The 13,861-nt window shown below is 38.8% G+C and overlaps 1 protein-coding gene across 1 annotated transcript in view; it reads left to right on the forward strand.

Moving 5' to 3' along the window:
- The window catches only part of MIPEP (mitochondrial intermediate peptidase), an 80,522-nt gene that overhangs the window by 50,241 nt on the left and 16,420 nt on the right, over positions 1 to 13,861 (forward strand). Inside the window, exon 16 of the mRNA XM_009327881.1 lies at positions 2,578 to 2,697. Coding sequence (XP_009326156.1) covers positions 2,578 to 2,697 — 120 coding nt within the window. The remainder of the gene's footprint in view (positions 1 to 2,577; positions 2,698 to 13,861) is intronic.

Below are 13,861 nucleotides of genomic sequence, written 5' to 3' on the forward strand. Positions count from 1 at the left end.
ACTTTTACTCCCGATTCTCTCCCCCATCCCACTGGGGCCAGGAGGGGGAGGAGAGTGAGTGAGCAGCTGTGTGGTGCTCAGTTGCCAGCTGAGGTTAATCCACAACAACTCCAAATTTTACTTTAGAGAAGGTCCACTGCCGTGCAGTCTGCTCCATCTTGTGAGGAACACTGAAGAGCAACTGCAAACAGGTCCTAACAAAGCTGGGAGATAGAAAAGAGAGAATTAAGGCTGGGGTGAAGCAGGATGCTAAAGTCTATTGTCAGATGCTGAAGTTCCTTATGTTTGGTTTGGGTTTTTTGGAGAGGAGAGGGAAGTCGGTGTAAAATGACTCCTGCAGAGTCACAAAGGCCTAGGGTGACAGGAGAAAGTGAGATTTCTAAGACTGTTACATCAGGTAATTTTCAGATCTATTCATGGTACTTACTGTTGGTCATATTCTCAGTCACCCTTGCTACCATAAATGCTGTAAGTTTTTGTTAAACTTTGTTAAAAAATGAACCAGGATTCCAGAGACCAGCTCCGAGGATGAAAAGTACAAGCAAAGGCATTGCGAAGTCTCTTTCTCTTCTAAGATAAGAGTAAAAAATGTAGTTTTTATAATCTAGTATAGGTTTTTCTTTAGATTTTTAGTTTTTCAGATTATCAATATAATGATGGAAAATTTAAAATACCCCTGCAAAGTTTGATTTTAAAAAATAAGAACTCATTATTGTTTGCCATTTGGTGCAGTGTCTTCATGGAGTTATCCTCTGAACAGGTATTTGCTGCCTACTCTGGGCAATGGGCGATGTTACATGCTTGCATCTCTTGTTCAATGTTGCTATCTGGGACACAAAACTTGCAACGTCATTAATGGCCAACTGTGCAAGTTTAGGATTACTGACCTCTTTTCTCCTCATTAGCCATGTAGGAAGCAAGCAGGAAATTCAGGAGTAGCTCCTGCAAGTCATGGCTTCTTCACTCCTCTCCTTATAACCCTCAGTTTTTCTTGAAAAAAGTCAATTTTCATATTTATCATTTGTCAACAAACACTGTCAAAGGATTTATCGAGTATGTTAGGAGACAGCTTATTCAAACAGAAGGAATATGGTCCTTTAGAAACAGTCACAATTTTGGTGAAAGTGTGTGTTGTGTGCAGCCCAAATAAAATAAATGCTGAATTCTGATAAATTATTAAAGAGTTCAGAATGGTTTTGTACCAAAATTTCATAATAAAGAATCTTTTCACAGGTTGAGGGGGGTGTGTTATTCAGATTGCATAAAACATCCATTCTCCATGGATGAAGAATGCCTCCAAACAGATTTTTCTCCATAAAATTTCTGCATTTCATGGTTATAATTCCTAAAGCAGTGTGTTTATCTCATTGGGAATGGTATTGCAGTGTCCCTGGGAGTGTGACTGGGCCTCAATCTCTAGCCAAATTATTTGCTTCACCCCTTGCACAAAAGCTTTTTGAGGCTCCCTGCCATTAATTTTCCTGTGAAATGTGCCTACCACAGGATGGTCTGACCTGAACTCTTTGGCTTAAATATCTGAATCCACCAAACTTCTCAAAAACATCTTGTGTTGCACAGCAGCGGGTGTCCTCTTCTTCTGTCTTTCCTGCACTTCCACAGAATAGGAAATCTGCATATTAAAAAAAAAAAAAAAAGCTGCAATTTTTTTCAGTGATGGCACACACTGAGCCTTGGCACTGTCTTCTATCCATGCCTATTTCATGTTTGCTGTTAAAATGCCAGATACTCTGCTTCGCTATCTTTGCTTGAAAAGTCTTTTTATTGGTGCTGCTTTCCTGATCTCCGAACACCTCAGTAATTTAGTCATGCACCAGTGTTCCACTGTAGTTCACATGCTTCTGCACAAAAATTGCCTATGAACCAGCTCTTACCTCTGGCAAAGTACCCTCCTGGTGCAGTGTGATCTCAGGCTAAGCTTACGCTGCAGCAATTTATTGCTCTGATTGTGAGAGCTAAAATAAAGGAAGCATCTGCCTTAGTACTACACTGTTCAAGTGCTCTAGCAGAAGCTCAGGGGCATCAGCGGCTCCGTGTGCAGCTTCTTATGTTCACTGCCTGGGCCGTAACTTGTCCCTGCAGGTGTGATGTGTTCTCATGGCTGCACGCACACATCTTGGACTAGCTTATTTTACTGTGTCCACTCAAATAGTAACTAAGTCTTTTTATTAAATCTATTTAAAAATATTCTTCTTGAAAAGGGGAATTGCTGGAGGGCTTTAGGGACAAGTCTTAATTTTATTTAAAAATGCAGGCAATTTAGTACTGCCAGTGTTCTCAGTGACCTAAACATGGATTTATGATAGGTCATGATGGTGGTGGTTGGTGTAGTCCAGAAACCTGTTTCTCTCCTTGTATGTTATACTAAAAATAGGAGATTTACAAAACCATATATATTTAAACTCTTCCCTCTCCCTATTCTCTCTTTTCCGTTCTTTTCTATTTGTCTTTTTGGGTTGTCAAATGCCAATGCCATGTGCCAAAGACAAACGTATTTTATCTCTTCAGGTATTTTATGCTGCCATGTGCCAAAGACAAACATGTATTTTATCTCTTCAGGTATTTTATGCTGCCTTGGACCAAATCTACCATGGGAAACATCCTCTAAAAAAGTCAACCACAGAAATTTTAAAGGAAACACAGGAGAAATTTTATGGACTGCCTTATGTACCTAATACAGTGAGTAGAAACATACTGACTGAATAAGCTACACCTTTTCTTTGATAGCATATTAATACCCCTCCCCCTCCCTGCCCCTTGCCCCACACACTCACATGCTTACTGTTGTATTGTTATGTTGAAAGAGTTTTCTTTCTTTCAGCCACTTTATACAGAGAGTAGGGTGTTGGAAATTTTCAGCTAAAAACTAAAATTTAATTAATGTACCCGTTTTTGTACAGGTTTAGTCTTGTCACGCTGAACTTGATTACTTTTTCTTTTATTTTCTTATTAAGGAAGGCACTGGAAACAGTACATTGGAAAGAGGGTTTATTCTAGCTTTGCAAAAGACTGTTTGTAAAAGGCAACAAAACACTGCGCTGCATGTTGGTGTTTGTATACTGTCAGTGTCAGCATGTGAGAGCAAGTCAGTGTGAAGTAGGACTTGGAAGTGAGTTTTTCTCACTGTACCATGTGAGATACCACATCAGATACAAGGTGTGGTATCTGAAAGTGTTAAAGCACAGAGTTCTACTGAGCTATGTAATTTTGATCTTCATCATGACTGATTGTGCATTTTTTCTGTACTTCATATGACATCCAAAGGTGCAGTTTGCATAGATGATAGTAATGGGATTTCCTGGGCTGTCTGGAGCTGAATTCCCAGCCGGAGCATGGTCTGAATCACTGTTGGACACTTTGGTCAGAATACCCAGATCCTTTCTCTGTTTTCTGCTTCTCAGGAAATGTACTTTTCTCCTTAGCAAAAATGTGACTTTCGTTCTCTGAGAAGGGTATTAGGAGATCCATGCTTAAGCCCTTTCCTCATCGAAACTGTACTGCTTCTGCTGGCCTGGCAAAGCCAGAGAAGTGGAAGCAAGGTGTCTTCAGAGTACGATGTCTGACTTCTTAGCATCTTTGTAAGTGTTGTTTTACACCATTCCTCTGCAGGTGTTAGTTATCCAGTGAACGGAACAGTTCCCTGCTTTGAAAGTTAGCCTGCGTTTTTTGTTCCATTTAAAGTACTTTTTATTTAGCTGTTACCTTCGAAAGATTGTAAGATCTTGCAATGAGCATAGCCTCAATATGAAGAGGGACAGCAAGTTTTGGCCAGCAAACTGTACTGTGAACTTTTGAATTGTCAGAAAGTCTATGTTCTTTACATTTATAGAATGTAGAATGTAAAACTCAGTGAAACATTAGAAGAATGTTAGCGGTCTGTAGAGTAATTAATGTCTGTAGTTTGGCTTGCTGTCCTTTGCTGCTCTTTCTTCCGAACTTAAGATATGTTTTCAGTTTAATTTGTAGTCCAGATAAAAAAATAAATGTCTTGAAAGTAGAAGTTGTTTGGGTTTTTTTTAAGTGATTATATGCCTTCCTTTCATTTAATTTCAGAGCTAGACATTGAAATATAGTAACAGAGACCAGCTTTTATTTTCATCTGTCATTTGGCTAGGCACATATATGGCTGGCAGAGAAAACAAAGTATCTTGATTATTTGAATTTTACCTGCTCTCTATAGGTTTATATTCAATTATGAATTGCTAAGTCAGGCTTGTATATCTTAAGTTAGTGGTGTTGGGTAAAAGTAATTCTTCCTTAGTGAAGATCTTAACTGCATTAATGTGATTTTCTGTAGTAGCATTTTCTGTCAGGGCTGCACAAGCATCCATTATTATCTCCTCCCGATAAACTTAATTCCCTCTTACTGCTCTTGACAGGCAAGTAAACTTAGTAAATATCCTCTGAATGTACTTGGGCTTCAACCTCATTGTGCAGACTCACTTTCTGAAATAGAGCTACAGCATGTATGTTCAGCAGATGAATTTCCGTCTTTCTGAGGCACAGCTCAGATAATAGAACAATTTGTATGCATCTTTTTGTTATAGTACTTTCAAAATGAGGCACATAAACTATACCTAATAAGTAAATGCTGCTGTACCTATGTGGTGGTACCTATTTTAAGGTAAACCAAAGCATCATCCTCAGCAAATATGTCTTACGTGCCAACAGTAGGAGGGATAGTGGGAAGAAAATCCTGTCGAAATCTGTATTTGCCATTCAAATAGGTTTTACAGGCATTGGGGCAGTTGGCACTGCATGCAGTAGTATTTACATTGGCTGCATTGACACAGACGATTGCAGAAGCTAGTGCCACATGCGAGGCAGAAAGGAAGAATGGAGCAGACTGTAGACAGACGGAAGCACAGAGAAACAGCACTCCACAAGACTTTGTTTTCCTGAAGAATGCAAATCTCGATTTCTGGCTGGCCATTGCTTATCTGTTCAAAAGTACACAGGGTTTGCTGCTGGCTCCTGGAGGATGAAATTCCACTGGGATTTCTTTGCTCTATTACCGAATCCAGAAGCTGATGACTGCCAGGCAGGGGGCAAGGAAATGTATCTGCCTGTTTTTGTAGTGTCTGGCAGTTTGTTGCCAGAGGACATTTGTGTTACTGAGTTTGGAAAATGAATAGAAATTTTGCGCAGGCTGGATTCTTGAGTCCTTGTGATGCCTTTAAAAAGCAATCAGTCTTCCTTTTGACTCTTCTAAGAAAGCAAGATAAACCAAATAATAATGACCACACATTTTCCTGCCATTTCTTCCTGAATGTACTTGGTGTCAAAATCTGTGCACTGTGGGGAATTCAGTACTCTGCTTTTGCTCCAAACTTTGCTTCAAATCATAGCTTATTTCTCATCTGTTGTGAAGCCAGTTTCCATTTACTATGGCCTGCCTTGCAATTGACAACACTGTCTGCTTTTAGAGTATCTCCCCTGGTCTCTTCTACCTTTGTCTCCAGGATGCCTAGAGAGTCTTTTTTAAAAGTATCAGGTGACCCTTTGATCAACCTGAGACATGATCAAAGTCTCTCCCCATGATCTGTTGCTTAGTCCCCTGCCTGTCCCCCAAGTTCAGACTTGAAAACTACCTTCCTTTGAAACAGTCATCAAAACTTAATGATATGCCATTGTTAGTTCTGCGCCAAGCATAATAATTCCTATCTCCTGCTGTGGGTTTCGGTTCAATATAGTAACAAAAAATGAGACACGGGGTAAATAGGCTCTGCAGTGATAGTGGAGATTGCAGCCTCCTGCAGTTACAGGAAAGAGCTCCCAATAATGAAGTGGTTTTACAATAAACACCAGCTGCCCAAATCATCATACCTGAATTTGCTTTGTGAAATATTGAATTAGTTTGAATTATTGATTCTTATTTTCAAAAAATTATTGTGGACTTACATATTAATTGTCTGTCTGTCATAGTAGCCTTTCTTCATGCTAATCTGGAAGTTTGATGGGAGATGCTGGTTTGACTTGTGACTATGAGGAAAAATGGTTTTGAAGAGTGAGGTGCAGTGAATCTGGGTTCTTTTTTAGGTCGCTGCCAAATAGTCCCTTTTGCATTTTTTAAAATTACATGGCCTTCTGGTAAGCTTTTCTTCCAGAAACAGAATCTCTTGTGTGGTACTTCAGTAAAAAGTGCAATGTTGGAATTAACCCACACACATCATTATAATTACATTTGATAGGAGGGAACATGTTGGTATGTAGGGAGCCCTTTGATATGTTTTGGAACACTAAATAATTTGCTGTACACCTCTTTGTTCTAGCATGTTAAGTACATATTAGTTCAGAAGGACCACCTCTACTGGTGGCCTAAAATTTACATCAGGTTACAGGTTTAATTATGCTTATATACTTTTGTCCAGAGTGCAGGTTTCTTTGGCAGTATGAGAACTTCTTCATAGCCTATGGTTGCCAGTAACTGGAGAGACCAAAACACCTGTGAGACCAAATATGTTAGCCAGCCAAGTTTGCCAACAGAAGACAAGGCAGGTACTGTTATAGATACCCTAGAGGGAAAAAGTGTATGAAAAATGGTGTATCACCAATGTGGTTGTTAGTCTTTCTTCTTCCTGCAGCTGGGCGGACTCTGCCCAGAGAGGGATCCTGACCTTGGAAGGCTCCATCTAGGTCCTTGTCTTAACTTGCTGGGATTGTGTCTGTCATGTTCCTGACAAAGGAAATCAATGGATGAGATGCAACCTAACATTTGGAGTGCTTGCTCAGGGAGGCTGTCAGGCACTACAGGAAGACATGGCTTGCCATGGGTGCTGAGAACACAAGGATTTCATTAACAGGGCACATATAAAGGCAGCTGAGAGGTTGGTCAGCTGAAGAGGAGTTGGTATCGCTAGACAGAGAGAAATAGCTTCTCTGCAGAGAGAAAATAGTTTCTGCATCACACGTTGTCACCATGTGCCCAAGCCCCCTATTTATTTTGTTGAAGACCACCTGAGAGCAAAAGAGCAGCTGTATGCTTCTTTTTCCTTCTTAGGAGCGTTTTCTTAAGAGTTTGAAGGTGACCTGTCCTCATCTCATGCTTAGTTGTGTTAGCTAAGCCAGAGGCCAAAACTGGAGGCAAGGTGGTTTCTGAAGTTCTGTATCGCAGTCTTGTACTGATCATGATCGCTGTCAGTAGTGGTGCCGCTGTGAAGAGAAGAGTATCATTTTTAATAGGCCTATTCCTCAGCCTACTGAGGGGTGCCTGACAGTTTGAGTGAAGTATCTTGTTACTGAATCTGCCTTCTGTGTTGTTGTGGCATCTGTTGTCTTAGGGTTTCTTGTTAGGTCTTTGGAGTGACTACTAATGTGTGGTTATAACTCCAGTCCTGTATAACATTTCATGTGAATATCAGTAACACCATATAAAAAGAATAAATAGTCAGACTGGGTAAGTGATGAGGCAGCTGTCTTAAAATAAATAAGCGATAACCCTTAATCTCTGAAGGTAAAAGAGGTTTTGAGTTCTGAAAACTTTACTCAAGTGGTGAACGTAAATCTTGAAATTATTGGTAAGGAAGGCTAAGTAGTGGCTGCCTATTAAATTTTAAACTGTGATTTCACTTCATATTTTTTTATCTAAAATCTTCCTGAATTTGTCTTAGATAATTATTAAGTTAAACTAATGTAACCTTGGAACCTAAGCAAAACTGAAAGCTAGGTTAAAGGAAGTGAAAAAGAACAGCTAAAAGGTAGAATTGGTGCTATTGGCAAAGAGCTTTTAAATGACCAATACTGGGTTGAGGATGAGGAACAAAATTTATGGTGCTAATCAATAAGATGGTGAAAAGAACTGAGTGGGTGAAGAAGCCTGTACATTTGAATATCTGAGAAAAGGAGGTTATTAGAAAAGTAGAAGCCATACAAAAGTGTGAAAAGCAGAAGATGGGATAAGCTTTAATGAGCCAAAAGTAGAAATTTCGAGCAGCTTAAAAACCAAAAAAGTCAATAATGATTAAAAACAATGCATCAGAAAGAGGAAGGCTGCCAGATACTTGCTGGAACTGGAAAATAGCTAAGTATGATGATTCAAAAGACATCATGTAGTTATCAGAGAAACTGAACTAAAGACACAACCTATCCTGATGCAAAAAAGATTTGGTAATAAGGGGCCAAGCCCTTTGAAGACCTTATTAAGATCATAAAAAATAGAAATCATGATATGACTAGAGATAATTATGAAAAGAATACAAGAATTCAGAACAAAAAAGGCTAGAAATGCTGACTTGAAAAATGCCAGTAGTGAAGGTAATAAAGTTCCGTAACTACTGAAGAAGTAAGAGGAGAGTGGGAGAGTAAAACAACAAATGTCAGACAAAGCAGAAATATTCCATGCCTCTGCCTCAGTGTTTTTTAAAAAACAAGTGAATTTTGATTAGGTATGTAATGCATATAATTTTTGAGATGGATAGAAACACAACTGAGATTAAGGAATGAGAGAGAGAGAATAATTAGATTAGATGTAGTCAGGTTGTCAGAATATTGAAGTTTGTCAAAGCAGTTACTGACCTGGAGGAATTATCACTCACAAACTCATGAAATAAGTGGTAGTGCTATTATGATAACTACTCTTACGAAGGGCGGAGAACTTGGGAACTGTAGACTAATCATTCAGATTTTGTCACTCAAGAAGTAGTAGAACCAATTATTAAGTAGGTCATAAGTACCTTGAGAACAATCAAGTGAGCAAAATAACCATGGTTTTGTTAAGAACCATCTGAGATGGAAAAATCTACTTATCTTCTTAAGAAATTGATTGACCTTGGGAATAGGAAGCAAGTGGTTGATAGCATAACTCTAGACTTAGCAAGCTTTCTGACACTTGCAAATCATAATTCTGCAAGCAAACTGTGGAGTTATGGCTGAGGCAACATGTAGAAAACATGCTGACGGAGCAGGTCAAAACTTCGTTTCAGACTGGGACATTTTAAGTGAAAGTCACCAGGGGTCTGTCCAGGAATTACTGCAGTTCTGTGTCTTTGTTAATGATTTGGATGAGAATTTACTTACAATATTTATAGAAGCTTCTTCAGTTGACAAAGATTGCAGAAATCATGAGAAGTAGAATTTAAATGATCCAGAGAATCTGGATCCAAAGTAGTTGGATCACTGTGTCGTAAGTCAAGCAAGCAGGGCAGAAGACCAGCTTGGCTGAACAGGGAACTACTCGTGGAGCTCAGGAGGAAAAAGGAACTGTATGATCTCTGGAAGCAAGGTCAGGCTTTGCAGGAAGAGTACAGAGTTGTGGTTCATTTATGCAGGAAGAAGACACGAAAGGCCAAAGCTCAATTAGAGTTGAAACTGGCCAGTGTTTTTTCAAATAACAAGAAAGGCTTTTTTAAGTACATTAACAGCAAGAGGAGGTCTAAAGAAAACATTGGACTGATACGTGTTGAAGATGGTCATCTGACTAATAGGGATGAAGAAAAAGCGGAGGCATTCAATATGGTTCTTGCCTCAGTCTTCAATAATACCAATAGACCTTGGGCTGCCTGGTCCTCTGAGTCGGAAGACCACAAGTGTGGGATCAGCAGCTTTCCCTTTGTGGACACTGAAATTGTAAGGGACCAGCTGTGTCAGCTGAATGTTCACAAGTCCACGGGGCCTGATGGGATTTGCCCCAGAGTACTGAAGGAGCTAACGGATGTTACGGTGGGACCCCTCTCGATCAGCTACCAAAGGTCTTGGGAGTCTGGGGAAGTCCCTGCTGACTGGAAGCTAGCCAACGTCCTTCCAATTTACAAAAAGGGTGTGAGGAAAGACCCAGGAAACTACAGACCTGTTAGTCTAACCTCACAGACAAGATAGTAAATGAACATGAGCTACTAAGGCTGCAGTCCTCAGAAGAGTGAAGGAGAAGATGGAATAGTGCTACTTTCAGAGAAAAGTAGTTGTTTTAAATTAGTGAGACAAAAAAAATTATTCATTTCTATAGCTGGGATGAGGTAAGACAAATTCTTCAGAACAAACTTAGCAAAAATTCAAATAGAAGGAGATCTGCAGACATCAAAGGGAAATTAGTCCATTTCATGACCTATGTCTTGAGTAAAGGAATTTCACACTTTCATAGTCCAAAATCCACAACTGTACAATCCCCAATGTCACACTTGTTTTCATCTATCCTTCCCTTACATACATGAACAGAAAAAAACAGAATGTGCCATACCCAAAACGCAGAAGACAGGAAGAGACAAAACAAACATTTACTTTTTAATCTAACTTCTAGTGCTTGATTTCCATGTATCATTAGTCTTTAGTTCTTTATTTCTTCACGTATCAGTGACAAAAATATTCACTGTAACACAACAACAGACTGAAGGCTAGTGTGACTCAGAAGAAGTCTCCTCAAGCAGGACTTCACTGGAGTCAAAAAACACATGTACTTGAATGTGTCCAGAGGAGGGCAACAAAGCTGGTGAAAGGGCTGGAAGGAACGTGCTATGAGGAGCGGCCAAGGACTTTGGGCTTGTCTAGTTTGGGGAAAAGGAGGCTGAGGGGCAACCTCATTGCTCTCCACAGCTTCCTGAGGAGGGGACGTGGAGAGGGAGGTGCTGATCTCTTCTCCCTGGTATCCAGTGATAGGACACATGGGAATGGTTCAAAGCTGCGCCAGGGAGGTTCAGAGTTGACATTAGGAAGCATTTCTTTACTGAGAGGGTGGTCAAACACTGGAACAGGCTGCCTAGAGAGGTGGTCGATGCCCCAAGCCTGTCAGTGTTTAAGAGGCGTTTGGGCAATGCCCTTAGTAACATGCTTTAACTTTTGGTCAGCCCTGAATTGGTCAGGCAGTTGGACTAGATGGGCGTTGTAGGTCCGTTCTAACTGAAATAGTCTATTCTATTCTAGTTTGCATTAGGAAAGCAATTAAATACATAAGTATTTAAAGAACAATAAATGTCAAAAAAGCATGCTTTTATTCATGGGATGCTGTTAAAGAAAATCATATCTGTTTTTTTAATATATTTTAGTATTTGATGTTGGGGACTTAGCAGTGGGTAGTATTGTGTCCTGTAGTAGGTGTCTACCTCTTAAAAAGATGTAGAAAAACTGGAAAAATACAGAGAAGCGGGTTTGGAAACATGACCTATGAGGAAAGTTGAGGAAATGGAGTTTATTTGGCTAGCAAAGAGAAAATTATGTGGGCACAGTTGGGTATGTTCTGGTATGGAAAATCTTTATGAAAAAATACAATTGGCATTGAGACTGTGATCATTTGTTTCTTATGAGTGAGCAGATAGTAGGAGGGAAAAAATAGTTTAATTTACAGCAAATGTGATTATGGTTAGTACCTAATCTTTTAAACTCTTGTCAGTGTTTCCCCTTGCTTGTTGAAGAGGGAAGCAGACACCCAGTAGGTCTAGGATTTCCCTTATAGGGAGTTTTAAAGAAACCATTGTTGTAGATCAGAGAGACATAAATTTCATAGTAAAGGCAGAGTGCCTTCATAGAAGATTGCTTTTCCATTTTTTCTCTCTCTTCAGTTACTCGAAGAGGCACTGTTGTTGCTCATATTCCACTTTTTGGAGTGTTTTGAAGAGAGATGAAGTCATACGTCATTACTCAACCTCTTGAAGTTTGTGTAACCCCTTCAAAGTGATTTTTTACCTTGCCATGTTGGAAACCAAAGTTGTTTACATAAAGTTCAAATCCCTGGATTAGTTTTCATATGAGCCTTCTTAGAAGTATACTATAAAATCAAGTTAAAATCAAGAGTCTGGGTCCAAGGAAAAGATTAATAAAGGAGTACACAGTGAACTCTGGGGAAGTGATAGTGCTATAAATAATTAATAGCTAAAAGCCATTTCAAAAAGATTGGTGCCCTGCTGAGGTCAGTATTAAAGTAGATGCTGGGACTTTGAAAAGCTTTTAAAGTCACCCTTCAAGGTTTGTTTAGGTTTCTGTCTTTCTGGAGTTGAGTTCATTTTATGATAAAGAAAATGCTGATAGCAAATACTGTGAAGATTTGTTTTTCAGTGGTAACATGACACTATTCACTGGGCAACTATCTACAGCAGCCGAGTGGTTACAGATATCATAAGATATGAAGCACTTTTAAGGAAATTCTTTTTGCAAGTGTTAGCCCCATGAAACTCAAACATACTTTAGCGATAGTATTTACCATGTAGTAGAGCATTTTAAGGAACAGTGCAGGAAGTAGTTGCATACATCTTCTGGAAACATTTTGAAATAACTATATGTGCTTTAGATATATCTTTTTATGTATATGTGTGTGTATATATATAAAACCCCACAGATTTCTTTCTTTAGTTTTATATAATTCTGTTCTCACAGCTCATGTCCTTTTTTTTTTCACCAGGATTGCAGTACTGGAGCTGTATTTGATGGTGATAGATACGACTGAATATATCATTGCCATAAACACAGGCTAGAGGGCCTGAAATGAAATGCTCTTCAAATGTAGCGGGAGATTGTCCTTCCTATGAAAATCTGGCAGTCAGAACAGAAAGAACAAGAGAGGAACTATTATCACCCTCACTTAAGAGGAGGTGGCAGTTAGACTGAGAGGGGAAAAAAAGTAGTTTCTTCAAGTTCATAGTGCAGTTTGTAGCAGATTCAGGATTAGAATCATGATCCCCTAAATCCCTGTCTGGAATGGCTCTGGCAAAAGATAGTAAATGAGCATTACTGTAAAATAGTAGCTATTTCATCTTCCAGTGTAGATACAGATAATTTACATGATTAAGTTGTACTGGCAATTATATTTTGCAGTTACAACGTTGCTTAAGATATTTCATGTTTTTTGTAAGAGCTTACCTTAAGCAGCATTCATGAGGTTTGTTTTAAAAGAATAGGTCAATACTTAAAATCAGGTTTAATTGGTAAAGTAGAATAAAAACCTTGGGCTTCAGTGTGAGTCTGTACCCAAAGGAAACCGTGACTATCTGATTCTAGTTATTTCGGGCTTATGAACCTTTAAAGCTTAGGCAGTAATAGAAATTATTAATTGGTAATAGAATGGCATGTGTGTTGCATGTGTATGTATCTGTGTGTAGAGTTACGTGTTACAACATGAAGGACTTGTTTGGAAATTGTCTGATTGCATATTTCTTATATTTTACTTTAAGACTAGTTATAATGTTTACAAGTAACGCTGTCTCTCAACTTGTCCAAATAAGGTCAATCAAAGGACACAATATAGAATCAGTTTTCATATCTCTGTGTGTTTTAATGCAAGTTTTAAGAGTTGTGGAGCAATGCAGATCATACATACAGCTTTTTGATGTCGGTATTCTTTATCTCCCATGTCCCCCTTCCCCCAGTCTCTTTGTGGGCAGGAGAGAAGAGGGTGAAGAGTAAATATTTTTAAATGATTTTGCTATAAGCAGCTCAAATGCATTAATAGTTTATAAATAAAAATGAAATATTTTTCTTTAAGTAATTCAAAGACCATATGGTACATATCTAGAATCACCTAAGTGGTTAATTGCTTGTTAAATTCCTTTCCTCTTCCCTAGTGCAAACAACTGCAAAAATATTTACATTCCCTCCCTTGCCAGATTTATTTATCATTTTATAATAAAAACACAGAAGTGTTATAAATTGAAATCTTAATCTCTTGCTTGACTCACTTTCTAAAATGTCAGCGATGTCTCTGGGTTGGTTTACTTTGTGCACTCTCCCACTCCTAACACAGAAATGCATGACACTGAAAAACAGAAGAGTATTGATGTTAAGCAAGTTAGGGGCGCAGCGCAAGATGTGGTTTCTTGAAATTAGCTTTCTGTTATCCTAAACAAGATTAGAAACTGCAGCAAAGGAAGTGGCTTTAAAGCTCTTTATTGGACTTTTTTATTATTGTGAAACTCCAGAATGATGG

The sequence above is a fragment of the Pygoscelis adeliae genome, unplaced genomic scaffold (genome assembly GCF_000699105.1).
Source record: "Pygoscelis adeliae isolate BGI_AS28 unplaced genomic scaffold, ASM69910v1 Scaffold14, whole genome shotgun sequence".
Lineage (NCBI taxonomy): Eukaryota > Metazoa > Chordata > Aves > Sphenisciformes > Spheniscidae > Pygoscelis > Pygoscelis adeliae.